General features: G+C 41.0%; 1 protein-coding gene across 8 annotated transcripts in view; it reads right to left on the bottom strand.

The window, feature by feature from the left end:
* NCOA7 (nuclear receptor coactivator 7) overlaps nt 1-27,007 on the bottom strand; it is an 88,764-nt gene that overhangs the window by 10,065 nt on the left and 51,692 nt on the right. For 6 of the 8 annotated variants that reach the window (XM_068677517.1, XM_068677518.1, XM_068677516.1 and 3 more), the window contains exons 4-10: nt 19,664-19,743; nt 18,692-18,799; nt 17,271-17,372; nt 16,101-16,226; nt 13,556-13,740; nt 11,053-12,116; nt 9,330-9,498 (exon numbers count right to left, since the gene is read on the bottom strand). In XM_068677517.1, the coding sequence (XP_068533618.1) occupies nt 9,330-9,498; nt 11,053-12,116; nt 13,556-13,740; nt 16,101-16,226; nt 17,271-17,372; nt 18,692-18,799; nt 19,664-19,743 (1,834 nt within the window). The remainder of the gene's footprint in view (nt 1-9,329; nt 9,499-11,052; nt 12,117-13,555; nt 13,741-16,100; nt 16,227-17,270; nt 17,373-18,691; nt 18,800-19,663; nt 19,744-27,007) is intronic. The other 2 variants (XM_068677522.1, XM_068677523.1) reach the window with 2 other exon arrangements.

A 27,007-nucleotide genomic window follows, 5' to 3' on the forward strand; every position in this document is an offset into this window, starting at 1 on the left:
GACCTCCCACATAAAACGAGCCATAAAGTATCATCAATGAAGTCTACACCACATTTCTAGCTGCCCTCTAAAACTTACAGAGGCTAACCACACCACAATTCTTCATTCTGCTATCGTAAGGAAAACGAGCTGCTACTGACAGCTTGGTTAACGACATAAGGCCAGCAGCGAATGCATTTTCATAAATGTAGTCAGGTCTCAGTTGCTTTCTTTAAAGAGATGTTCTCTGACAAAATCCACAACGAATGGTGAACACATTATAAAGTAATTTAACATCATTTCATGTTACTTGGATTTATAGTATATGCACAAACTTAATATGAGTAATCTTAAAACACCATTCCAAAACTGTTGGATTCTGTTCACAAATATAATTTCATGTATTTTTACAGTTAAGTCTATGGGTTTTGTTCTACACTCCTAGCAGTAAGGGCTGAGTCTGACGTCAGTTTTAACTGCAGAAGTGATAGTCCTAAAATTGTTGCCAGCTCAGGATGGCTATGTTAATTCCTAGTAAAAGTGGTATCTGGGGACTTAACTCACTTTGGCCTTGGGAGATTTTATGCCCATTTCCACTACCCTCAAAGAATAAAAGATTGACTTTGCTGCCTCATGTCCTCCTAACCACAAAAAAAAAAAAAAAAAAAAAAAAAAAAAGGAACAAATCAGCATTGCCATCAGCTTTTTCTCTTCTCCTTTGCACATTCACCAACGCTTCTGTGGTGCCTGGTTACTAGATGTCCCAGCTGAATTTAAATTTTTGTTATCAAATAAGAACTGTACCTGTGAAACATTTGTAAGACACCCAAGCACACACAGCTGCAGTATGTGAACACCCGGTACTAGCTCCTCAGGCATCAAGAGCCTCCCTTCACCAAGAAGGAGCAACATGCTTAGCGCTGGGATACAACGCCAAAATTTAATCTGCTGTTCATAACTCTGCACAACTCCCAGCTATGAGAGTGCTCAAGGCAGCAATGCACAAGCAATCAGCCTTCTGGATCACTCCAGACAGTAACTGCCTGGAAGAGGCTGAAGGAGGGTCTCGCTCCGCACTGTCCGGGGTTCCCCCGCTTTGTAAGAAGCCGTGTGGCTGCTTGCAGACTCGCATAGATCTAACATTAGTGAAAAGTGGAACATTTCTGAAAGCTGTATCATCTAATTTTAGTTAAGATCTTTTCCTCTCATCGCAGTTTTCCCACGTCCATAGCTGACACAGCATGCCCCATTCCTCTTTGTCATCCTGCTCTTCCTGAAGCTTCTGCAGAGCAAGCAATCTTCTCACTAATTTGAGTTTTAACTGAAAAAGGCATTAACTTGAGTACTGTGTATTTCACGTGTGGTAATCCTACTCTGCAAAGTTAGTTACTTAATTCCTACAAACACTAACACAACAGCAATAAAACTAATGGCTGCTGTTGCCTTGCTAAGACCGTTTGGAAAGCATCCTCATGCAGGTGGTTGCAGGAGAGCAGCATTCATTCTCCCATCCCAGAATCGCATAACAAATTTAGTCAGTAAGGCACCTCTGGAGAGCATCTAGTCTAATTTCTGCTCAGAGCAGAACTAACTTCCAAGATAGAGCAGCTTGCTCAATTTTGTCCACCTGCATTTTTGAAAATTTCTGACAGAGTTTACACAGCCTCTCTCTGCAACCTGCTCCATGCATAACCAATACCATGTTGGTTTTTGCTTCCTTTTACATCTAATCAGAATTTCCCCCGATGCAGGCAGCATCCGCAAAAGGTCTAGCTCATTTTTATTTTATGTTTAAATTTTAAAGCAGGTACCCAAAAGAAGAGGGGCACAGCCACTTTTCCCAAGCTGCTTACTGTGCTCTGCCTTACGTGAGCCAGCCTTCATTAATGCAAAGAGCCATGATGACTTATGTTGAGGTTGCTCTCAACTTCCCCAGCTCCTTTTCTAGAGAGATGCTCCCAGGCCATCCGTCCCCAGACACTGCAGGGGCTGCCCCACCCCAGGTGTGTAGCTTTGCATTTGCCTTCTCTGAATTTCCTGACTTCTGATGTGGAGTCACCACATTCTGCCTCCTCGTTGAGGTCCCTCTGACTGGCAGCCCTGCTCTCCAGCGTATGAACACATCCCAGATTTAGTATCATCCCCCCAAATGACAAGGATGTGCTCTATCCCATTGTCCACACCCTAGATGAAGACATTGAACAGCATCAATCCCAAAGGAAAACCACTTGCACCTGGCTGCCACTTTGATTACCTATTGACTTTCAGAGCCCCACAGTCCAGTTTTTCATCCACCTTGTTGCCCACCTGTCCAGACATTTTTTTATTTATTTATTTTTTTTTCAAATTTGGCTATGAGAATACTCTAGATTACTAATTTCACTAACACCACCCTTTGCTCTTTCCCTGTTTTCAGAGCTCTCCATTTCATGAAAACAGCTGTCTGTTTAGGAAAGCACAATTTGCCCTTGGTAAATCTACGACAGCCATCCCTTGCCCTCCCTGTGCCTGGGAACAGCTTCCACAAGGACTTGCTCCATAATCTTCCCAGTGGCTGAGGTGAGACAACTGGCCCATGTTCCCACAGGTTCTTGATTTTTCAGAAGATGGTTGCAGCATTTATCTTCCTACTTATTAAGGCCCTCTCCCAATTATCATTACCTTTCAGAGTAAGACAGAAAGCAGCCCTGCAATAACGTCAGCCATCTGCCTCAGTACACTCAGAAGATTTCCTGTCAGGGCCCATGGACCTGTGCGTGCTCAGTTTCTCTAAGTAGTCTGTAACTCAGTTTTCCTCTACCATGGGCAGATGGTAAATAAATCCAGACTCTCCAGATTTAAGAAGCAGCAACACAAAATGAGAAACAGGTCATTGGAGAAGGGAGGTCGTTCTGAAATGGGATGCAGAGCATCCCTTCCGTGTTAATAAAACTCTGACATTATGTTAGGCTGGTATTTCCAAGCTACCAAATAGCTAAAAAATAAAATAAAAAAGCCACTGCTTGAGAAACTCTTACAGCCAACCTGAGAGCTGCAAAGAAATGTATCATAGATTTCAGTAGCTGTTCTGGTGATCACGTGTATGAGCGTGTCACGTACTAACAAGAAAAAACAATAAAACAAAGTGCTTGGAAAGGCCCAAGATCAGAAACCTAAAGTTAATCACTCCAGAAAGAAATTATTCAAAAGCATAAGATGATAATGAGAAACATTCATATAAATACCTAGGAGATGCAAATCAAAAATGAAAGATGGGATATTGTTTAAAGAAAAAGAAAAAAGCAGGGGTTGGGGAACACACTTGCTGCAGACAGTTGAGTATCAACGTAAAGGTGTTTACAAATATCCCCATAGTAATGTACACACAGAGGGAACAAAACAAACATGAAGCAAGTTTATGGTGAAGGTTATAAATTCAGTAGAAAACTCATTCTGGAGAGTAAAGAACATAACTTAAAAACCATGACAGCAAAGTCAGAGTTATTATTTTTAAGCACTTTGTGAGCAACCTGAATCCTAAAAATTGTATTTGCCATGCTCAATGCTCATTAATAAAAGAGCACATTACCAACAGTCATCTGCAAGAGACAAATTTCTCAATAAATGTTTTGATTTTATATTTGAGCAACCACCACATGAAATTTCTCAATAACGGTGATGATGAAATACTTCATGTTCCTATAGTAGCTACAAACTATATTAAAGAGTAAAGAGAAGATATTGCCTTTTTTTTAAAAAAAACAAAACAAAACAAAAAAAAACTATCCCTATGCGTGTAGTCTATGTTTAAAAGTTTTAAGAGAGCAGGGAATCAAGTCTAGGTAGGTGATGCTGATTTTTGATAAAACTTAAAGTACTGGGGCAGCTCTAAAAGTTTGGGAGAAAACTAGCATTAGGTAAACACTGTGCAAGAACAACAGTAACTAAAGAGATAACTATTGCAAATATAATGTGCTAATTATCACGGAATAGCTGAGATATCCCTTGATTAAACAGAACAGGAATCTCAAAACTAATTCAAGAACTAATTGTTTAAATGAGATCCTTGTTTTGCTGACAGATTTGACATGCAGCAGTACCATGTGCTTAGGCTTCCATACAATATCTGATCTGACATCACATGATGATTTAATCCATAGAAGTAGAACAACACGGGAAATAGTGACTTCAAGGAAATCACAAGTGCTGCTGACAAAGATTTCCAGCAGTGGATGTGTGTTAAGACCACACGAGCCCATTTTCTTCATCCTCAGATGAACATCTGGGATCATTAGTGCCTAAAGTGTTTTTAAAAATCTCCAGGTGTGGAGACTGACAGCCTCTGTTACAGGAAGGGCTTTTCCACACCCCTACCAGAACTTTGCAACACTCAGCAAACTCATTCTCTGCTTTGTTTCTCTCCTGTGCTGATCAGGCGATGCCACAGAGCACCAGAGCCAGCAGCATAACATGCCTGAGCCATGGGGAGCTCCCAGGGAGGGACCCCTAATGTGATCTACTCCAGTGCTTCAGTAGCCTCACTAGTAGAAGGACCAAAATACATAATAAAAATCAAGACCTGCATTTTTATTAATTTAATTTTATATTATTTTCATGTAACAGGTAACTCAGAAATGGCACTGTAGCCATTCTAAATAAATCAAGAAGACTTCTATACAGAGACATTTCACATCAGAACAGATTGTTTTCCCTACTGCTGGAATTGCAGTCCAAAACAAAACAAAACAAAATTCAATTTGTTTCTTATCAAAAGAAAGCGTAAGCAGCTCAATATTCTTCAATCAGAAAAATATTCTCCCTGAAAAAAAGTCTGGCAGAAACAATACAATTATTGCTGATAAAATCAGTGTAAGACAAAAGCTTGGTGGAGTATTTATGTCACTGCACTGTTCAGTAAACTGGGCACAATCAGGTACGGATGTCAACACAGCCAAGCACAGGAGGATGTATTTAATAACCAAAAGCAGAGGGCATGCTTGCAGGATGGGTGCTTTATCTTTGGCAGAATGACCCTAAAGATCCGGGATAACAGTTCTGAATTTTGGAGCCGGAGCTCTGCATTAACACACTGATGGCAATACTTTGTGCAATCCTTGAACATACAAAGCACTGGTGGTTGGGTTTCTGACACTTGGGTGAAAACTGCTGGAATACTCGGCCCACAGTACTCAACTGCAGGTGTTGAGGCCTAGATAAAGAGCCACAAAACCAAGAGCAAAAAGAGTCACTTAGTTTACAGGAGCAATACCCTGGTGATAGCCCACATTAAGAGGAACTGAATCCTGGTAACAGCTACAACCACATCCAGGAACCAGAAGCCAGAAGAAATAGGTATGCAGAGCGCTGAAAAAGAACTTCTTTAAATGGCAAAGGCAATTTTCAATAAAACATATTAATCAACTTTTCAAGCTACTGTTGATTCCTGAGAGGGAACTGTAAATGATTTTTCTTCTAAAAGCTGTGCTTCAGTTCAGGACTTTCAAAGTGACATCACCACCATAATATGACAACATCTGACTTCTCTGGGGTAGAGGCAAAGAAGTTTCCCAAAAATGATGATTTCATGTTGACCATGGGTGAGAAGGGTTGTGTATCCTGATGACACATGTACAAGGGCTCCAAATCCACTCACAGCTCCTGGCCTCAAAACACAGAATAGCTGAGGTTGGAAGGGACCCCTGGAGGCCATCTGTTAGACTCCTGATAAATAAGAAATCAAAGTACTACTTCGTAGTAGACTATAAGATATCAAAGAGTACTCATACAAGGATAATTCAAAAGGAGTTTAAGTCTAAGCTTTATGTTACCTATTCCTCTCCATTAACAAGGGCACAGAAGAGTTACTTCACCATCAGGATCTTTTTAATCATCATCTCTTTATGCAAATCTGTGCGTAAATGGACGGAGAGCATCACACAAGTATTGACTGTAGGTAGTTACGCTGTAAGTTCTTCAAGATCTCAATTCCAACCCTATTAAATTCAATGTTTTATGCACTAGATATGAAGAAAAGTCACAACAAAGCAATATCATGCTCTACCAAAAGAAATAGAAATATTCAAAACAAACAAAAACCTCATCTGACTCCCAAAAATCAGTGGGGAGGAGGCTAAGATTGAAAAAAAAAAAAAAAAACCACAAAAACAAAAAAAAACGAAGCAAGGCTCAAACCCTGCTATTTTTCCTCTGAGAATCCTGCCTGCTCTCACAAAAAGTAACCTCCAAGAAAGAGGATGCCCTCCCAGCAGCATGATTTTAATGCGATGCATTTTAAAGCAACACAAAACATATATATTCATTAACCAAATCTGTCTGCTAAATTTCTATTATAGACAACCAACAAATTTACTTCTTGACCGAGGAACTTGTCAATGCAAAGTGAGGAAATTATTTGCTAGGATGCATGTTTAAAGAAAAATTATTCATTAGTATCTCTGTCCCAGCACAAGACATCCTCCTCTGCAACAGCCTGAGGAAGTCTGCGAGTGACAGAATTACTCACCTACTGCCACTCAAAATCCACAAAGTTAGAAAAAATCTACATCCCATTTCACTATCCTTAAGCATAAAACCACAGAGCACACAGACTCACCCTCTGATACTGTAAGCTACACCCATTGCAAGGCTTCTCAGCAAAATATTCGATCTTTTCATTACTGTCCAAAACCTTGAGTGCCTCTCTGCTCAGATGAACAGTCACCCTGATGAGAAGCTGCCTGAGACTGTGAGATCCTTATATAGGACGACGGAGATGTCCATCTCCCCCATTACGTGCTAAGACAAATGCTTCTGGGATTAAGCAAAGCTACACCGGAGTCGCTGATTAACTCAGCTGCGCTGCTCGGGGTCAGCAGTGACGCCGGGCCACCCGCAGCACCCTGTGAAGTCACGTATAAGCAGCAGATCACAGGGCTCAGGGTGAAAATGGAGTCATTTTGGCAATCAGTTACCTAAGTTGTTTCAACACCAAACAGTAATAAGCCACAGAAAAATACAGTTAAATGACCTTATAGAGGCCTTCCAGTGCCTGAAGGGAAGCTGGGGAGGGACTCTTTGTCAGGGAGTGTGGTGGCAGGACAAGGAGTAATGGACTAAAACTAAAAGATGGGAGATTTAGATTACACATATGGAAGAAATTCTTTACTCTGAGAGTGGTGAGGCCCTGGCACGGGTTGCCCAGAGAAGCTGTGGATGCCCCATCCCTGGAGGTGTTCAAGGCCAGGCTGGATGGGGATTTGGGCAACCTGGTCTGGTGGGAGGTGTCCCTGCCCATGGCGGGGGGGGGGGGGGGTGGAATTAGGTGGTCTTTGAGGTCCCTTCCAACCCAAACCATTCAATGATTCTGTGATTTAACTTACACAGTGATTATAGACATGTATGCTAATTTCTTCACAATCTCACTTTTTTTTTTTTTTATTGTTAGGAAACATGATGATGCTGTACAAGCTACAGAGACAGAAAGTGTTTTATTTATGCTGCTTTACAGCCAATGGGACGAGAGAGGTATTTCTGAAATTTTCAAACATAACTTACTAAATTTAAAAATATTTTGAAAGCAGAGTATATTTGTTTTGATATGTGGCATCAAAAATACATCGCAGAACCATCCCAAATAGCGTATTGTCCATGACCCTCTCAAGATGCAAAACCGGTAATCACATACTTTGTAATACTGGTAACAAATAATTTCCATCAGTGAGCAGGAAACTACACCGTTTGCTTTCACACATGTCTGAGACTTTAAAGAAAACACTGACTTATTGGGCAAATATCTTGCATTAAAATGATGAAGTGGGTCTCAAGTTTAATTTTTGCCCCAGGTTCTGTGCAACCTTTTACACACCTACGTGTTATTTAAACAGGCATGTGTGAACAGCACCAGAATGACCCAATCTTGCAACATTCACCACTATTTTGATAAAGATCCAAACAGTGGATGGGCCGGCCAAGATTTGCCTTGTCAGCCAACATGACCAAACACTGCAATAGTTCACTTCAGAAAATAATGTTACTGTTCTAAAAACTGAAGTATAAACCAATTGTCAGTGCTTAAGTTTGTGTATTAGTGAGATCCCCCCCACTAAGAATAATTTTTCTGCTTTTAAAACAAGACATACAGAAGCTACTTTCCCACTTTCTTTAGCAGATTCAGCTGTTACACGGAACAATGATCAGAGACAGCCTCAGTCCCGGTAGCTTTATTCAACACCAGACATGCTATCTCCAAAGCAATAACCGACCTTGCGTTGTGTTGCAGCATTACTCTAACCCCCTGAAGTCTTTACTCACACGCTAAACCAGAATTTTCTGAACCCACACTTTTGCAATCCCTGAGAAGCCAAGGACCAGGTTCAGCAGATAACACACAAACCAAAAGCTACCTCCAGCTACACTCCCGATGGCCACATTCCAGCTGGATTAAACCTCTCCCCCTCCTCCCATGTCAGCAACTTCCACACTACTGGTCTGCTTAAAGCATTTGTTTCTAAAATATATGACATAAACACTAACTGAATGCATATACTACAAATTTGAAAATAAAATGAAATACTCTGAGAAATTATTTAAAAAGATATAAACTAACTGCATCTTAAAGACACACCACTTAAATTTATCACAGATTCAGATTTGTTCTTCCTACTATCTGTTCACTGGAAGTGTGATCACTACTTTCCCTATTTTGGTTCATCAGCAGAGATGAGAGTTGCTCTTGCTGCCTTCTAGAACAAGAAAGATCAGGGACGTGATTCCTCACAGCCAGGGAAAAATCCTGGGTGATTTATGTGGAAAAATCACAGGCCTTACTTGTTTTTTCTATAGTACTACTCTTTATACACAAATACATAAGGGCACAGACCATTTAAGTGGATTTTATCACAAAGGGATGCATGAGTTTTTTTGTTTTCATGGGCACGAAGTCAGAAGCAGCCACACCCATTCAGTTAGAAGTCTCCCTTTTCCACTTCTTGTCCTTTGCTCACGTGAGGTACCCAGTTTTAACACTGGCACCTTTGTGGATTCCCTGGGACTTTTGCAACTGCTCCACCTTGCCCTCACCTCCTACACTATGGCCAAAACCGTGATGATTCCCCAGTGCTTTTACCATAAGCTAGCAACAGGTGTATCATCCTTTTCGTCTTCTGTGTGACACTGACTTCTTCCTTCCCTCTGGAAACTGTAACTGGACCAGCAACAAACATTCCTTCCTCTCTCTGGCATGCAATAAAACGAGGGCAACCCTCTCCTCATCTCAGCATCCTTGTTGCATGTGACACCTTGGACCACACAGGGGAAGACACACACAGCTCTAGAAAGCACTACATGTTTACAAATTAAGTGCTGTAGCTTACCTTTCCCGAGGAACAGCAAACCAGTACTCTGGTTGCTTTATCTTTTTACTGTACTGTTGAGACATGGTGGTGCTCTGAGACACAAAGGACTTTCTCATGGGTTTGCCTACTTTAATGCACAGAAACATTGGAGGAGTTTTGCTCTTCTCCTCTTTTGAAGGAAGCATATCTGAACAAGAGACAGAAGAAACGGACTGTTTACAGGACAGTACAACTACGGCAACTGATAAAGTATCAGCACAGAAGACTCGAATTATCATACTGGGAATTAAACCTAATGTCATTAAATAGCAAAAATGATTTAAGAAATCCTTGCTCATTCTAAACTGTGGCTATCTATTCCCATTTCATTAGGGCTGTATTCCCCCTCAGCTGTACAGCAGCGTACAGAATAGCACTGTAACTCAGATCACTAAGACGATTGGGCTGGGTGCAAACAGCAACATGAAGCAGGCAAGGAAGGGGGACAGCAGAAGGGAAGACCTTGACTACCTCGGTCATCACAGACAGCTCAACAAACCCCCACGGCAAAGGGTAATGCCACTGCTGTCCCCTCATTCCTACTCAGTGTTTGAGTGGGTCCAGGAAACTGACCCAGCTAAAGAGCGACTGTGAGCACACACCAAGCCCAATCAGCTCCTATACTATGGTCAAACAGCTATACCAACACCTTTTGTCTGTACGGGGTAAAGCATAAGATTGGTTTAAGTACCTTAAATTGCCAGTTTGACAGAAAAAATGTTTATTAAACCATAACCTCAATCACACTGATTTTGCTACAGAAGTTATAGGAGTACACATACAGCCATCTTCTGGTTTTGCTGTTGTTTTCCAATGAGAACAATCAACAAACACAACTAGAAAGACCTAAACCCTTCCCAAAGAAAGGTAAAATTATGTTAAGAAAAAGTGTTTTTAAAATGAAGACCTCCACTCTAATTGCCCTCCTCCACCTGATGTAGATCAGGGGTTTGCCCATTAAGCTCACTGGGCTAACGCTCTGGGATGGACTAGTGCTCACATGTCCTGGGTGGTAGCAGAAACAGCAGTATGTGGATGTGCTACCTGAAGTGAGATTTCAGGTTGTTATATGCTTTCCAGTAACTTCCTGAATTTTATTTACAATAAACCAATGACTAATCAAAACAAAAGTATCTGTAGAAGACTCTACATATACTCCTATTTACCACTTCTTTAGGCATTTCCATAGCATCAAAGACACCAGAAGGAGGCGGTGACAAGAATACTAAAGGAGCCACTTCACAGCAAAGCGCTGCTACGCACACCGTGATGGATTCTATCAGAAATATGCTGACCAACATCACTGAAGAAAGAGACGTTATGAATATGGAGTGACAGTTCCTATGCCATGATGCGTCCCTGTCAATATTGCAGCTGGGTGACATTTTATTGTCCTTCTTAAAGCTGGTAACCAGCAGTGAGGTTTATATGAGGTGAAGTTTATATAAACAGTGATCACTGAATATGGAAAGAGCATGCAAGCTATTTATTAAACTAGAAGCTTAGGGAGTTTAAAGGTGTGTTTTTTCCTTGTAAATATAAGTATATATATATAATTATAATATACAAGATTAAAAACAACAAAAAAGACCAGTACTATACATAGAAAGAGGAAATTCAGAGCAGAAGGATATTAATTCAAGAGGTTACCGTCATAATGCTGTCCAAGTCTCAGAGGAAACAAGGATAACCAGAGACCTACCTTCAATTGGCACTTGAATTTTCTGCAGCAGCCACAGTCTGATCTCTGATTGATTGTCTAACTGTGTTTCTTGACAGGTCTTGTCTACAGCTGGTACTAATGAAGAGTCCACAGACTCTTTCAGATCCTTTTCCTCTGCTGCTGCTGAGCTGATTTCTAATGAAGGTGCTTTCCTCTCAATGCAGCAGGAATCAAGCTCCATACTTTTAACTGTATGGACTTCATTAGCTTGGGACTTTGAACAGCTAAGTGTAAGGTCTATGCCAATTGCTTTATTGTTTTCACCTTTCTGGATTTCAGCCTTGTGTAAGTCTTCAGATGACTGAGACCCATTCCCATCTTTATTGAGGTAAAATTCAATCAGTTTATCTTTCTCTAGCTCTTTCTTAGTGTCCAATGCAGTCTCCACCTTACCTGTCGGGGAACTGACACATTTGTTTACTTCTGGAATAACATCTTGCTTTTCACACAGCTCTAAGTCTAAGTCAGCTTTAGGTTCAACACTGTCCTTTTTTTCCAAGGAATCAACAGTCAAGTGCTCCTGGACTTCTGTAGTGGGTTTGGTTACCTGCTGCTTAGTTCTCCCCAAGTCCTTGGGGTCAGCCAGCAAGCCTTCCATTACTGAGATTTTCCTGTCCAACCCTCTATCCACACGAGATGATGTTTTTTCCAGTTCTACAAAATCATCCCCTCCTCCTCCCAAAAGGGAGTTGTCTTTGGTTCTGATGTCTGAAACTTTTTCTCCAGAAGGCTCCTTGGTATGTGGATCCACAGCAAACTTTTCCAAATGCTCAGTGGCAGTGATATTGTTGGCAAACTCCAGTGACTTTGATTTGATTGGACCTGTACTCTCAGATGACTGAAGAACTTCAAAATCAGCAGACTTTTCCTTATCTGAAGGTTTTATCTGTTTGGCACCTGGCACAATGGATGAATCCCCATTCTGTTGCCTCTTTTCCTTGCTAAGGGATTTGAATTTGCTGAAAGGATTGATATCTTTCTCAGAGGAAAGGTCTTCCCATTCTCCTGGCCTGTACAGAGGACAAAGATCCTTTGGTATGTCACTGCCAGGGGAAATGGCGGATGTACATAGGATGTTAAAAGCAAAATGGAAACAAAAAAAAAATGGAAAAGAAAAATGAATAATATAGCAACTTAAAGTCTGAAACTCAACTCAAAATTACTTTCTCCAAAAGAAACATATATCAGTGGAAATAAATGACTTTAAAGAAAACAGAAAAATGTGGAAAGGATAATACCAAAATAAAACGAGTAAATTACTTTACAGACTATGAGACACAGGTGAAGAAATGGTACAGATGTCATAAGAATGTGCAAGTCATCAGAAATTCAGTGACCAAAAGAAAACACGGGACATGTATTTAGCTGCTGGAATTTAATTCATATCACATTAATATTGTTACTTCCCACACCTGACAACATGTCAGGCTATACTGATTGGTAGTTCAATGGTTTTTCATGCCTTCCTAGTCAGTAAAAATGCATTTTTGAGAAGAAAGCAAATCAGAGAGAAGCTGTACCCTGTTTAAACATGTTTACTGCAAAGTGGTAACTGTCAACACATCTTTTTTCCTTTTGCTTTTATCCAACACTAAAACCTACTACTTAATGCAGACTTCCACAAAGATTCATTTTTAATGCAAGATAATCATGAAACATTTTTAAAAGGAAAATTCTTAAAAACTTAACAGCACACAGCAAACTGTGTAAGCTCTTTCTTACTGCTGAAAAGTCTGAGGTGAATAAGAATGCAAGACTTTCAACACTTAGGAGTTACTGACAAGTTACTAGACACTCTAGTGACGAGCATAACACAAGTTATCTAGAACATTTTTCTTGAAATAAGAAAATGGTGGGAAGTAGATGAGTTTTCATCTTGCTTAGAACAAATTAAGCTTAAACTACACTTAAACATACTTACGCTACACTTAAATAAAACTAAGCTCTCTCCCACTCCCCAAGACCATTAACTATTACAAATTCTAACTACCAAAGCTTCTCTGGTTCTGAATTGGAAGTATTTTACAAAATGATATTTTTGTAAGCTTTGAAGACAGCAGTTATGGTCTTATCTTCAAAGGTTTCAAATAATACTCTCAGAATGGTCCTGGAAACAGCAAATGCATTCAGAAGAAACCGCCTTCACTTCCACTGCAATAACCTTAGAGACCAGATAGTACAAGAGCCCAACCAAGGCTTGTCATTGTTTTTTGTTTTTTTTTTTTTACTGGTCTCCTTTGCACTGCAATTCCCATATTCATGACCCATTTCTCTCTGACACTGAATTCCTCTAAGCATTAAGCAAAAGAACAACATCATTCCACTGAATCATTCCTTAGTTGGCATTTTCATCCCCTGATTTCTTATATTCTACTGCATTCTGTGATTAAAGCCCTTTCCCCACCACGTCCCTCCATACCCATGACCCTCAGGGAAAATATGTAAACATAAGTTCAGGAAAGAACACAAGAATACTCCTTACGATGGCAATGCATCTTTAATCTTCATGTGAGAGATGTCATTGTAGAGAGCTATAGAGACAACCTCCTCCATGGGGCAGATTAGCCCATATTCTTCACAGCCATTCTCAATTACCAGAGGATCAGATTTATGCGGGTCAAACATGATGTTATTTGGAGTTACTATCATCACTCCTCCAACTACACCCTGCAACAGAAGAAGGAAAGAGTTAACATATCACATGCAATTAACTTAGTAGCATTTAGGCTACTAGACTAAAAATAAAAAATAAAATCACCAAACTCTCACCTGCCTTTTCAAATCCCCATCACACAATGCTTAGTAACAAAACATTTTTTCCAATTGCATCAAGTCAGACATTGTAAGGACAGTAAAGAAAAAGACATCCAAGTTTCTGGCTAGTAAGGAGGAATAGCTGAACTACTCAACTTTCAGCGTTGGCTGCTACAAGCAAGAGCTGCAGACTGATAAGCAACCTCAGACAAAATTGGGTAGTGGATTTAAAAAACAAACAAGCAAATTTATCCTAGATACAGCCACCCTCACACAATATATGAATTTATACGCAACTAGCATACCTGAAGGTAGTCTTCATCATGGAAATGCCAAGGTTATCATGCTAAGCTAAATTCAAAATCCTCTTGATTTGGAATTCCAAGTGGTACACACAAAAAGCTTTTATATATAGTACCTAATAAGAAGCAGTTTTTCCTGGCTGGTACCTCTGATTCAAGCATATTTTGCACAGCTGTAGAAGATGCATTTAATTCACAGAAACATGATCTAGCCATCTACTCAATAAAAGACTGCATCAGCCATCATTTAACCTGTGACATCTGACCATATTTCAAGGTTTACAAAGGAGATTTCTATTGTTTTGGTCCTGCATCCTCTCTTCCAGACAAGCTACAAACTTCACAAGACCAACTCTTTTTGTGCTGTGCTCGAATCATCACGTATGACAAATAGGAGCCACAGCGTAACAGGAATGACCAACACTGTGCATAATACCAATTATTCAAGGTTATCTGCAAAGCAGGCCATGGAAGATGAACAAATAGGCAGGTAAAGAACCACAGTTTGTGTTTGTTTGTTTGTTTGTTTGGTGTGTGTGTGTGCTTTGTTTGTTTTTGTTTTGTTTTTAACTGGGGAGACAAAGTTGATGGCTTGGCACTGGCAAATGAGTGCATGTGTGCCTGCTCCCTTGTAAAGCAGGGTCTGTAAATCTCTCCCATATGCTTCTCCTATATGACAAGTACACAAGGTACACACATTTGTCTTTGGATAAAAGAATCAGAATCAAGCGCAGAAGCTTCTTCCCCAGCTATATACTCTATCTGTCCAGATGAGCAACACACCAGTAGGCTGTACTGCTCCCCACTCACTTCAGGAAGCAAGGCAACAAGGGATTCTAGTTACACTGACAAAGATGGTGTCCCACATTCCACTGCTTTAACTGCAAACAAATTACTTTTTCAGCCCTGGAGCAAAAAAGAAAAGGCAATCTGCATTCTCTACCTCTACCAGCATGTAACAAAACAATCGTGTTGCCCTAACCTACATGCAAGGCATCAAGTAGCCCTCCATTACTTCCTACAAAATAAGAGTCTATGGAAATCGCAAAGCAGTTCAATGCTGTCCTCATCCATTCCATGTGCAAAAATAAACCAAAAACTCTAAACACATCCATCGTACGGAATTCACAGGATTAAGGCGGAAAATATATCTTTAAACCACAGTGGTTAGTATGTCCATTGTTATAAATTCCAGAGAACAAAAAAGCCCAAACATGCAGACATCTAACTAAAAACAGAGTCAACAAGAGAAGACGTGTTAAAGAGCAGGTATATGAAAGCAGACAGTTCAAGAACATGAAGTATTGCAACCTTGAGAAGAGAATAGGGTCAAGATACTGCATAAGTGTTGTGCCTTCACTTCTAAAACTGCTGCTGTAAAATTTAGGGTTGCATTCCTACCGGGAACATGTATGTCACAAGAATGCTTCTAAGGAAAAGAAAGAAAAGGTCTTCTCATGCAATATTTATATCTTTATTGGAGTTTGTGTGACATTCATTAGAAAATGCACAACTAATACGAACATATTTGGAAACAATCTGGAAAGAGTTAAACAAGTTAATTTTTAGCTTAAAGCCATAAATGAAATAGATAGGGATGTGTTCATCTTATAAAGCTGTTGCACAACTTGATGCAACTAGACAACTAATCCTGAATTGTCTGAACTCTGAAGTGCAGTTTTCTGTGTCAAACTCTGAAGCAGATATTTCTGGTTAAGTCATGCTAAGGGAATGAAGGTGGTCAGAAGAGCTGTTCCTCCATAAAGCAGTTATCGTAACATTAAAAAAAATAAAAACCAAAATCATGCTGCATGTCACCATGGCAGCAATAAACATAGCAGTGACAGATAAAGCCACAACATTCATGTTCTTTACAAACCTAGAATACGTCTGGCTCCCACAGCGCTCATTTCTCATGTTATGCTTTTAAAGTATCTTAGACAATGCCGAAAAAGCTGAAGTTCCACCTACCTTACCATCTGTGAAGTAACGACAATTCATTTTTAAAAATTTGACAACCACGGGCTCATCCTCTTCGGAGGTGGAAGACAGGACTCTCTCAACTGGTTTGAAGGCCTTTCTTGCCAAATCAGCATCCTTAAACAAGAAAAAGCTCAGTGCAAAGCAACAGAACCAGAACAATCTACTTTTAGACTATGGGCAACTGAAAAAGCAAGTTTAAGCAAAAAAGAAGGTAGTTGGTTAAGGAAGAAAAATGATGGCCATGAATGCATAGGTATGTATGTACATTTAACACAGTATGCTCTAAGGAAGAAAAACCTTGTAACATTACAAAAAATCCCTCCATACAAATAACAGGCAAGAAATTCAGAAACGTCAAGCTCTGCATGCAGCTCACAGTATTTCAGTGAGGTAGTCTCATTAAGAGAGGGCCAGTCCTACCGCCCCATCCACACCCAGTGCAGCCTCACTGGCACTGGTGTTGATTCCCATGCAGGTGGCACTGAGGGGCAGGACTAACGTTAAATCCAATAATTCACTCCAGGCTTCTCTACACTCTCTCTCTTAATTAGTTATGGATTTGAAGTGTCTAACTGCTTTGATATCAGCAGAGGGACAGATAAACTCCCTGAAAATGCTACCTACAACCACCCTTCTGTGTAAAATGAAAGTTGAACTATGTCAGTGCGTTTCACAAAGATTAAATCCAGCAGTCTTGGGTACAACCATAATACACTTGCTAGAAACATACTGGCTGCTCAGACAAACTAATATTCCCATGCTAAGGAATTCCCATGCAGCATCAGGGCTGAAGACCAGCAGAAAAAGACTGCACAAAAAGCATAGAAATCTCAGCGGTGAAAAAGTAAGTATTTCTTCAGTTCTAACTTTCTATTCTTTACAAACCACACACTACACTATTTCCAATTGCTCTGATACACTTTGGTCCCAACTGATCTTTTATGGGGCTTCTCTGCTCAGACAGAACCCTTGATTTGGATTATTTTAAGTGGTGGCAATATTTGTAGTACAACAAATTAAAATTAATGTTACTCAGCACTATACATGAGGCCTGAATTGCAACTTCAAAACCAAGCTATTTACATATGCCTGAATCTCAGCTTCAGAATCAGAAATAGTTTTGTGAGCACAAGATCAGTGAAACAACGTTTGACTTACAGGGAGTTTATCGTATTCAGCATCTGATGATGAAGGAGAAACGGGAGCACCAGGACTGAAAGATGACAGCCTGGCAGCACTTGTTTCTGGCACAAAGAGAATCTAAATACAAAAACATGTCAAAATGTTAGGAAAAAGTTTTTAAAAAGTTATTTGCTACAAATACTACTTTCTACTAGAAAGAAAAACCAATATTGATTGCTTGTGATTGCAAAGCAATCCTTAACTACTACTTATTCTAGAATCCATCTTCATTAATGGTGATGGTGGGGTATGTGCAGGTCTAATTACAGAATCTATTTCTATGTGTTTGTTTTTTTTTTCCCCCAGAACAGGCAAGAAAATAACACATTTTCCACACAAAGAGACCCTCTCCGCCCCCCCCAAGCTGTAATACCAATTTCTCTTTCAACTACCACAGCTACAAAACTAGTAACTGTAAAATGACTCTTAGCAGTTAACTTGTAGTAGCAAACTCTAGCCCAAAGAGAAGGTCATTGTGGAAGATTTGGGATTTTTAGTGCTAGAAATTCATAACACATCACTCGAGGCTCGTACATACTCGTACCTCCAAATTTAAAAAAATAGTCTTCATATGACCCAGCATTTTAGCAACATGCACTGCATTTAAAAGGGAAAAAAAGCTTTACACTAACACAAGTGTACATAAAAACGTAATCCTTTGAATTTCTACATTCCCTCACAGTTTGAGAATTGCAGTATGGCTTTGGTCCTCCACCCCAAATAAAAACATACTAATTTGTTGCAAATGTTGGAGCAAAGGAAGATATTTCTAAAGCTAAAAAATTTTGAGGTTTAGTTTTAAACTAAGCATGCTGAGAAATGTAAAGCAATTTAGCTTATCCCAGCTTTTGTCTGCTTGCTAATGCTATCTCTGTGACTCCGTTTTCCTACGTGCAAAGCAGGACACTTCAGTTTCATGTCTGTAAAGCAGGAATAGAGATCTGCTCTTCATGAACCAGGTGTCAGCCTTCATATTTCCATTTCCATTATGTGACTCCCCTAAAAACAGTCTCCAAAACTGACTCATCTCCAAAATAATGGCAAAGAGCCATTTCAATTACTGTATCTAATTCTCTAATTCTTTAATGTATTATAGAGAAAATTCACGTAGGTTTTCCAAGAATTTTACTCTCTTACATCAGCTCCATTCCCCTCTTGAGCTTCAGAGCTCAAGCTTTATTGACAGCAAATAAGTAACAGAAGTCAGATATGGCAATTACAAAACTGCCCCCCACACACCTCCATGTAATGATCTCTTAAGTTGACCTTTGAGGAGATTTAGATTACCATCCATTATCCTTGCATCCACGTACCCAAAAGATATGTGAAAGCAGTAAAAAGCCTCTAAATACATAGCAAATAATCATGTTTCAGGAATAGAATACAAAAAGATTTACCTGGCCTGGAACAATTGTCTGCGTGAAAAGCTTATTGAGTTCCACAAGCTTGTTTGGGGTGATGTTAAATTTTAATGCTATGCTGTTTATGGTGTCCTGATTTCCAGCCTGAAGAAAAATTTAAAGTTTAAAATATTGTGGTGATCACATACAGCATAACAGATGAACTATAACCATCTAGCAGACTGTTTGCACAGAATAGATTTGATGATCCAACACACCCCCTGTTTAACAGCTTATGTGATAAGCCAATGTCAATACAAAGAAAAAAATATTCTCTCACACTATTCAGTAGATAAAATGGTAGATGAGTTACAAATATCCCTCTCATTTTGTCATAAACTTTAAAGCAGCAGCATCTTAATCAGATGTGGTATGGCAAGTGGGGAAAAGGGACACACACTGGAAAGTTCATGATCCCTTCAGCAGTCCCATGAAGTCAGACACTTGTTCTGTTCCCAGCTAGAATACTGGCCTTCTACAGTCACATTGGGTGTGGGAGGGTTGGGTACAACTTCTATCCAGGGTCCCTGAACAACACAGGGGCCTTCTGTACAGAGCCAGTCCTCTGAGCTGTAGTGGCAGCGGTGTTTTCTCAGTGCTCCAGATTAGAGAAAGGTCACACAGTCATCTCAGGACCAAGCAGAGGCTTGCAATCCCTGAGAAACACTGTGGAAGTATTTTTCAGAATAACAAAACTGATTATTCTATTAAAGGGTCATGTTGCAGAAGTAAAAACAGGACTCGCAGCTGTGAGGGAGAGGCAGAGCACCTGGGCTGAACAGCAGCTCTGGATGTGAGCCCGGCTCCCCCTACACAACAGTAATTGGAACAAACCCTCCTGATATACAAGCAAACATTATCGGTTAGCATTCATTCCCTGCTTTCTGTTTTGTGTCACTGGCTCACTGTCAATCTCAATAACTCTGCTTTCAAAAAGCAGATGTGAGCAAACCACACAGTAATACTTACAGTATATTCTACAGTACCAAGGGGTTTCTGAGAAACCATCTTCTTCTCTTTCTTTTCATTGGTTTTGTTTTGATTGTCATCTAAAGAGGAAAAAGCAGAGACTGTCATTGGTTTTTGTATCATTTGTTATCAACATGTTTTGTTATCAACATGTTTCCGAATAGACTCAAAAGAAGCGTAGACTGAAGCTACCAACGGGAACAAGACACTGAATTATCTGTTAATTACTAGGCATTGCAAGGCAGGCAACACTTCAAGTACAGCAGGTTTAGTAATCCCTCAGGAACTCTGGAAGAATAACCTACACGATACTGTATCAATATGGAGCCGCTCCCATGCTTTTCTCCATGATTACCACACAATTCAGCTGCTGGATATGAGCACTTTGTGTGACGAGCTGCTATCAAGGCTGAGAATATATGCACTGCTACTGCATCGTTATGACCACGGCAAATACTGGTTCAACACCATTTCATCACCAGTACCTCATACTTAAAAGCTATTTTAGACTCTGAGGCTTGAAGTACACCAATAGCCCTGCGCAACAAGTGTGCACACAGCAGTGTAAGACAGCACAAGGCAGCATAAGCACAAAGCTTGTTCAGAAGACATTTTCCACCAGCACGACGAAAGGGCTGCACCTGCCCAAGCACCAGCGAGGCCCACGCAGCACAAGCAGGGCGGCTCCTCTTCTCCCTTACCCCGGCAAAGGGGCAGCAAAGCCAAGGACGAGGGAAGCCACCCGCTGCCCACCCGTCCTGCTGCCTGCGGCCGTCCCAGCCCCACAGGCTCACCCCACACCCAAGCCCACGCTTGCCTACCTGCTGCTGGTGGTGGGGGCGAGGGCGGTGGGCAGCCCCAGCTCCAGGAGCGGGGCCGGGGTGCAGAGAGGCCGCGCATGGCTGCCCTGTGTGCCCCAGGGCCTGGGCACAGGTGGGAGAGGTGAAAAGGCAGGGCCAGGCCCAGCACACCCGGCAGTATGACCAGGGGGACCCTAGGAAAGGGAGGCTGGGGAACGGCGAGGCGAGGCGCCTGGCTGGCGTTCAGGCTGCACCACAACCTTTGCTATTTCCACAGAGCGAGAGGCAGATAGTAAAAAGGAGGGCGAGGACTCGTATACAGACTGTAATGTACACAAAAAGAAAGGAGGGGCCCACAACGTGTCACACCTGGCCCTTCTGCCTGCTGGTTTCCACAGTGACACTAATGCTGGGAACTGACCCAGCGTTTTCCAAGGACTGAACCCACACACACTGGGACCCTCTCCCTCAGCCACCAGAGGCCAACACGAGCACCTCACGGCATGCCCAGCTGGCACACACGGGCAGAGAGCATTTTGGAGCAGAACATCCCTCAGTTATCTCAGCAATTTCATCTCCGAGACTGGAGACCCACAGTGAAGCTTTCAGAATAAGCACTCCTGCTGCCTTTTTCTGATACTGGCATTTTCATCGTTGCCACTGTCTTAATCAGATCAAAGTCAATGGTGAAGGATGGACAGAAGCAGCAAACAGTGAATACTCCCCATAACCAGTATTTAAGTACAACCGCCAATATGGCATGATCTTGTTTGATTAAATTCCCCCAACTAACAATAAGCTCGATCCCACCCTTTCTTGTTACTCAGGAGACACCACTTCAATTACTTCGGGATAGTTAAAATTACATAACACAAACATGAAGGCAAACTATATAAGCTGCCTGCGACCTATCAGCACAGGCAAGGAAAGGTTTACAGGTAAACTAGATCTTCTGTTAAATCGTTTGGTATAGCAGGAAAAGTAGACAAATTTTCAAATAAAGTCTTTCTTAGCTTGAAACAGCACACATTTATTAAGAAAAATTATTACATATTAACAGGACATGCGCCAGTAAGACCATAGGGGGAAAAATAAAGCAGTCCAGATAGATGTGGGAAGGGAGAAAGAATTTATACCTGTTGAATATGAAGTTGATTTTGTATGTGAATGAGAAGAATAGCAATACACAGCAGCAGCAGTTTCCGTGTGGAGCTTGTGCTATATGCCACTAGCTAACCAGTTTTAGTTCCAAGACTTTGTCTTTGGAAGGTGGGAGAGGTGACAGAGAACTGACTGTGTCAGCAACCTCTCTGTAGCATCAGGGGAATACAAAACACTACGCCAACACAGTTAACTTTCTCCTCTACAGCTTCATGCCAAGGTTCATGCTACCAAGAGACATGCTTTGTCTCAAAAGTAGTAGTAAAAGCTGCTCCTTTCCACCCTTCCCCTCTCATGAAAAGATCCCTTACGTACCTTAAACACCTGAAGGCAGGATGCCTGCAGCTGCTGCTCTCTCAGGAAACTCCCTACAGACTACCTGCATAGGCTAAAAGAAGCCAGAGTCTGCGTATCCACCTGCCTTTCAAAACCAAAATCTGAGACTTCTTGTTCAGATTTTATATTTTTATTTATAAAGTCTTCTGCAACAAGGATTCCAGATACCATTCTTATACTAGCCCTAACCACTTGACAGACTTTGGCAATTCCGAACCCCATCATATAATTCTCAACAATGAAAAGTCTTCATTGTTGTCTGTGGTTTTGATTTTGCATCTAAAGCTTTGTAATGATAAATAAATAAATAAATAAATAAATAAATAAATAAATAAATAAATATCAGCCCTTCAGAAGAAATCATTCCGATGAATCCATTAAATCTGACAGGTACTGCTCACTCCCCTTATACATATAGCTAGACCGAGGTGACAAACCGTACTCTGCAATGAATCAATATAACAGGGTGGGAGGGGGGAACAGGACTGGCAAAGAAAGCAGAACAACAATACACTGTTTTTCCAGTGCTCTTATCCTCTCTCATTTCGTCTTCAGGAAGCCAAATGTTTTCTGACATTATCCAAAGGCAGTAGTCCTACAGGCATCCACAGCACATGAAGGCATGACAGAAGCTATTCAGGCTGACCCATCAGTAACCACATTTCTTTCAGCCAGAACTGGATGGAAGAGATGCACCTCTTCACGGGCATTAAAATAAAAGCCACTGGCTACTTTTTGTACTTGGAAATCCGCTTAGTGGTGGAGTGAATCAGTTCTGCCTCCCAAGTGTTCCTGCACTGCACATACACTGAACGCGGCATCGTACAAATGTGAGCGCTGGCTGCATGTTAACACAAGTGGAGTCACACTGCACTTGAAGGAAAAGGGTGGAGTGGGTGGACTGCACCTCTCTGCCATTTCAGGAAACTTGTAAAATAGGAACTGTGTAAAAACAGTAAAAGTAATGAGCAATGAGAAAAAGAATGCTGAGTGAGATCAGGCAAGAAAATACAGGCCCATTAAAACTGACAGGTTTAAAATGGAAATCTTTCTGCCCTTGATATATTTATACCTAGTTCATTTTCCTAGCAGACTGTTCGTACTTAATTTTGCAATTCTGTGGGAAACATTGCAAAAAAAGCAATAACTCAGAAAGCAACTCCTGACGGGGTAAGAAAGAGGTCAGTTACCATCCAGAAGACCTTGACACATGATAGGAGAATTACACCTTTGCAACTATGTAAATAGCTGTACAAATAGATAGAATAGGTCAAACAGCATCAGCAGAACCCTGGGCTGCTCACACTGGTGCGTGACGTGCCAGAGCAAGGCGATATCGTCACCACCACTGTTACAGACCAACCTGCTACTGGCTGAAATCAGCGTGAGGCTTTTTAGCACCAGCAATGAGGGCTGAACTGGCCTGACAGCTTGGCTGATGACCAGTGATGCTGTCAGGAATGCAGAAGTAAACAAGGGGCTGAAGGACTGATCACTTCCCACAGCACGTAAATAAACTCAGTAGCCTAAGAGAACAGAGGCAATAGCATAGTTAGACCAAAAGTCCGTTTTACTCATTAATCTGTGTCTTAACAAATCCTTAGGCAGCATGCAAACAGCACAATCTTTTCCCTGAATAGCCCCCAGAGCAGCTAGATATAATGGATTTTGCCAGGTAGAAGACAGCAGAAGCCACTGGACAGCGGCCCAGTCCCTTTGCACTCCCAAGATCCCCACGCTAGTCCTATGACAGTGAACCCCACAATACCATTATGCACTATATAACCATTGCCTCCTTTCTTCCACTTAAAGTTTAAAACTTGGTTAAGTTCACCAAGCATCCTATTTAATATCATCTTAAGGCTAAACAAATAAACAATCCTTATTCACCTTCTGCATACCGTGTATGTCGTCACAGATTTCTCTACATTTTCCCTCAGTCATATCATTTTTTCAGGCCGACTAATACTAGTGCCCTGTAAACTTTCCTATTCCTCTCATCACACAGGCTGCGCTTCTCTTTAATACTTCTTTTTCTAATATGCGCTTTTTTTGAGATAGAGCAAGGAAAACCACATGCTGTTTTCAAGATGCAAAAGAGCTATTAACTGATACAATAACACAACGAGGGTTTCCTTAGAACTGTAAGATGTCACTGAGAACTTCACCGCTGTTTCGGGACACTCCAGACCGACATCTCTATGATGGATTTGTTAGAAGAAATAGAAGTATACTAGTTACAGTCTAAACAAGCACCAGAGTCAAGGAGTGAATAATCTAAATGGCAATGCATTCAGAGGACAGTTATCACTTGGAGTAACTTAATCAGAGTGCTGATAAGAAATTACGCACACAAGGCTTCCTGAGGGTCTCTTATCAGCAAACGAGGCCCAACACGAACTATCTTGGCAGAGATGTAGCACAGTAAGTGTCACTTAAGTCATTATAGACAGACTTCAAGAACACAAAAGCCCTCCTCGGGCAGGGCAAGGAAGGAGGAGAAAGATGAATCAGTTTATCTGAACAATTTTTTCTATCTCTGCTTTTTAGACTGACGTTTTAATAACTTTCAGAAGTGCCATATACACAGAGCAGTTGAGTACAGGATGATTTAGTTTTGCCTCCACAAGCACTTTTCAAAGGCAGCAAGGTGGATGGAAAAAATTCTCAGCTCAGATTTGGGTAGTGGACTGCAACCATGCTACATGAAGAGAATTTAAAAGACAACACACCAATGACCCCCACACACCACCTTTAGTGTCTGTTCTTCAGTTCTGCTCCCGACTTCTCTAACACCCTCCTGCCAAGCCCTCACCTTTACTTCTATTTTTCCTCGACTGAATCATTTCATCATTCAGCTTCCTTTTCTTCTGAAATCACTGGAACAACAAGTCAGCTGTCACCCTCCATGAGCTCCTGTGTGCTTATCAGTCAGTGAAATTTCTGCCATAGGGGAATAACAACTCCCAGACCAATAACAAATCCTGCCACATCAATTCTGAAATATCTACAGCCTGAAAATGATTTTTCTCTGTTTTCATTAGCAATTGATCACGGTTGTGCACTAGCTACTTTCCAGGCATGTCTTTTAAAGGAGTGAAGAGATCACCTGAAAATACACAGCCCCAAAACAAAGTCACAACAGTTCCAGGAACTGATATAGCAAAGGTAGTACCTCCTTCTGCAATAAATGGAGATGGTATTTTAAGGCATATTTAAATAAGAATTTGGACACGAGACTCATGCAATATTCATATACTGCAGCTTCTACATGGACAACTGGAAATATTGTCAAGGAACTTAAACTCCTTTTCTATCTATTCATCGACTCCTTCCTTCACAAACTGAGTTTTTAGGTGCTCTGGTTTAATCTGCAGAGGCACAAAGCAATGCTGTATGTTACACTTTTAACAGGTTATTACAATCCAAACATGCTGTGCTAAAATGCAAAGCAAAAGGAGATGTGGCACAGGGCAGCATCATTGTCACTCTTCTGCTGGCACACACATATCAGGCAGGATGGATGGGGCACAGCAGGAGATACAAACCCTACAAGGAAAGTGTGAGGGGCACGAGAGCCTCCCACAGCTCACCATGCACCTGGCAACTAAGCGGCTCTGAAGGTTAAGATGGCAAGATACACACCAGAGCAGTCAAAGTTTCCTTTACTAGCATCTGTTAGAAAAGTGAGAGGAGGAGCAATGATCTAGTTAAAAAGGTCACTGAATTTTAGGTGGAGGGAAAAAAAAAGTATTTCAGAGGGAGGCAGTTCATGCAGTGCAACTGCCAAGAGAATTATTTAGCACATTGTTGTAAAGAAACGTTGAGAGGCAGCCAGCAGTCCGGTGCTCCAGCTTTAAACCTCACCTGGAAAACAACAGGGCAGTAGCTGAAATGTGCTGAGCCTGAAAAACATGTCAGAGTGCTGACTAGAAGAGTCTTTATATCGAACATTACAGTCAGAAGGGAAGCTTAAAAGAGAGGCTGTGCAGTAGCATGAGCAGCAAGGACGTGCAGAGGATGGCCACCAAAGGCAGGGGTGGCGGTGGGCTGCTGGCGCTCTGGGCACCGGCTGAAGATACAGGGAGGGTTCAGGTAAAAGAAAAATCTCATTTCTGCCCGTCATGTTTTGGGTAACAGTTCATAATTTCTTTTTAAACAACCATGAATGCCACAAGGGGAACACATCCATTATCAAAGTTCTTGCAGGCATTAATAAGTACCTCCTTATACAAGGCTGAAATATGTGCTGAGGCTGAGGAAAAAACTAAGAGTTGTGAACAGTGCTTTTAAACCATATTCAGCCTTGTTCTTGGAGATGTAACTGATACTGAGGTACCAGTCGCTGCTTTGTTTTGGGTAGGATTTGCCTAAGTGTCTGGATCAAATTTTCCAAGAGCAATTTGGGGCTCTGAAGTAACTGCATCCCTCATGAAGCTTTTATACTGGGGCATCTTGAACTTTTTCTTAATTTTTGGAAGTGGCAGTTCACACTACCATACTGGAAAATATTTGCCAGATCGCAAAACGCAGGCAAAGAGCAGTGTCAGAAACAAGAGGGACCTCTCAGGTGCCTGAAATTCAACCCCAGCTTTCCATCTGTCAGCCTCTATGGCTTGTCCAAGACTGCAGGTTGGTAACAGGACAAGAGTTCTCTGCAGAGGAAGTCTTCACAGTATAAATCAAGTTAGTATTTTTAAATGTTTAGGAGATGAACAAATAAAAATCTGTGAACAATATATTGAAGCTAAATATATGAAGGGCAGAAATAAAAATGGTAGAGGGATTAAAAAACAAAACTAGGTGAAGTAATTTTTTCTACAAAAAAGGTGAATACTTTGGAGAACACACACAAAAAAAATGAAAACAGCTCTTAAACTATACGGCATTTAGAGCATGTAAACTGTAGAAATTACTATACAACACCCTGAGCCCAAGGCAAAGTCAACACTGCTTACATAGAGAAAAGTATTTACGGTATGAAATGTAATATGCACCCCTCTACACACAAATACCATACAGAAAAGGAAAGACTCAGACATCAAGA

The sequence above is a fragment of the Anas acuta genome, chromosome 3 (assembly GCF_963932015.1).
Source record: "Anas acuta chromosome 3, bAnaAcu1.1, whole genome shotgun sequence".
NCBI lineage: Eukaryota > Metazoa > Chordata > Aves > Anseriformes > Anatidae > Anas > Anas acuta.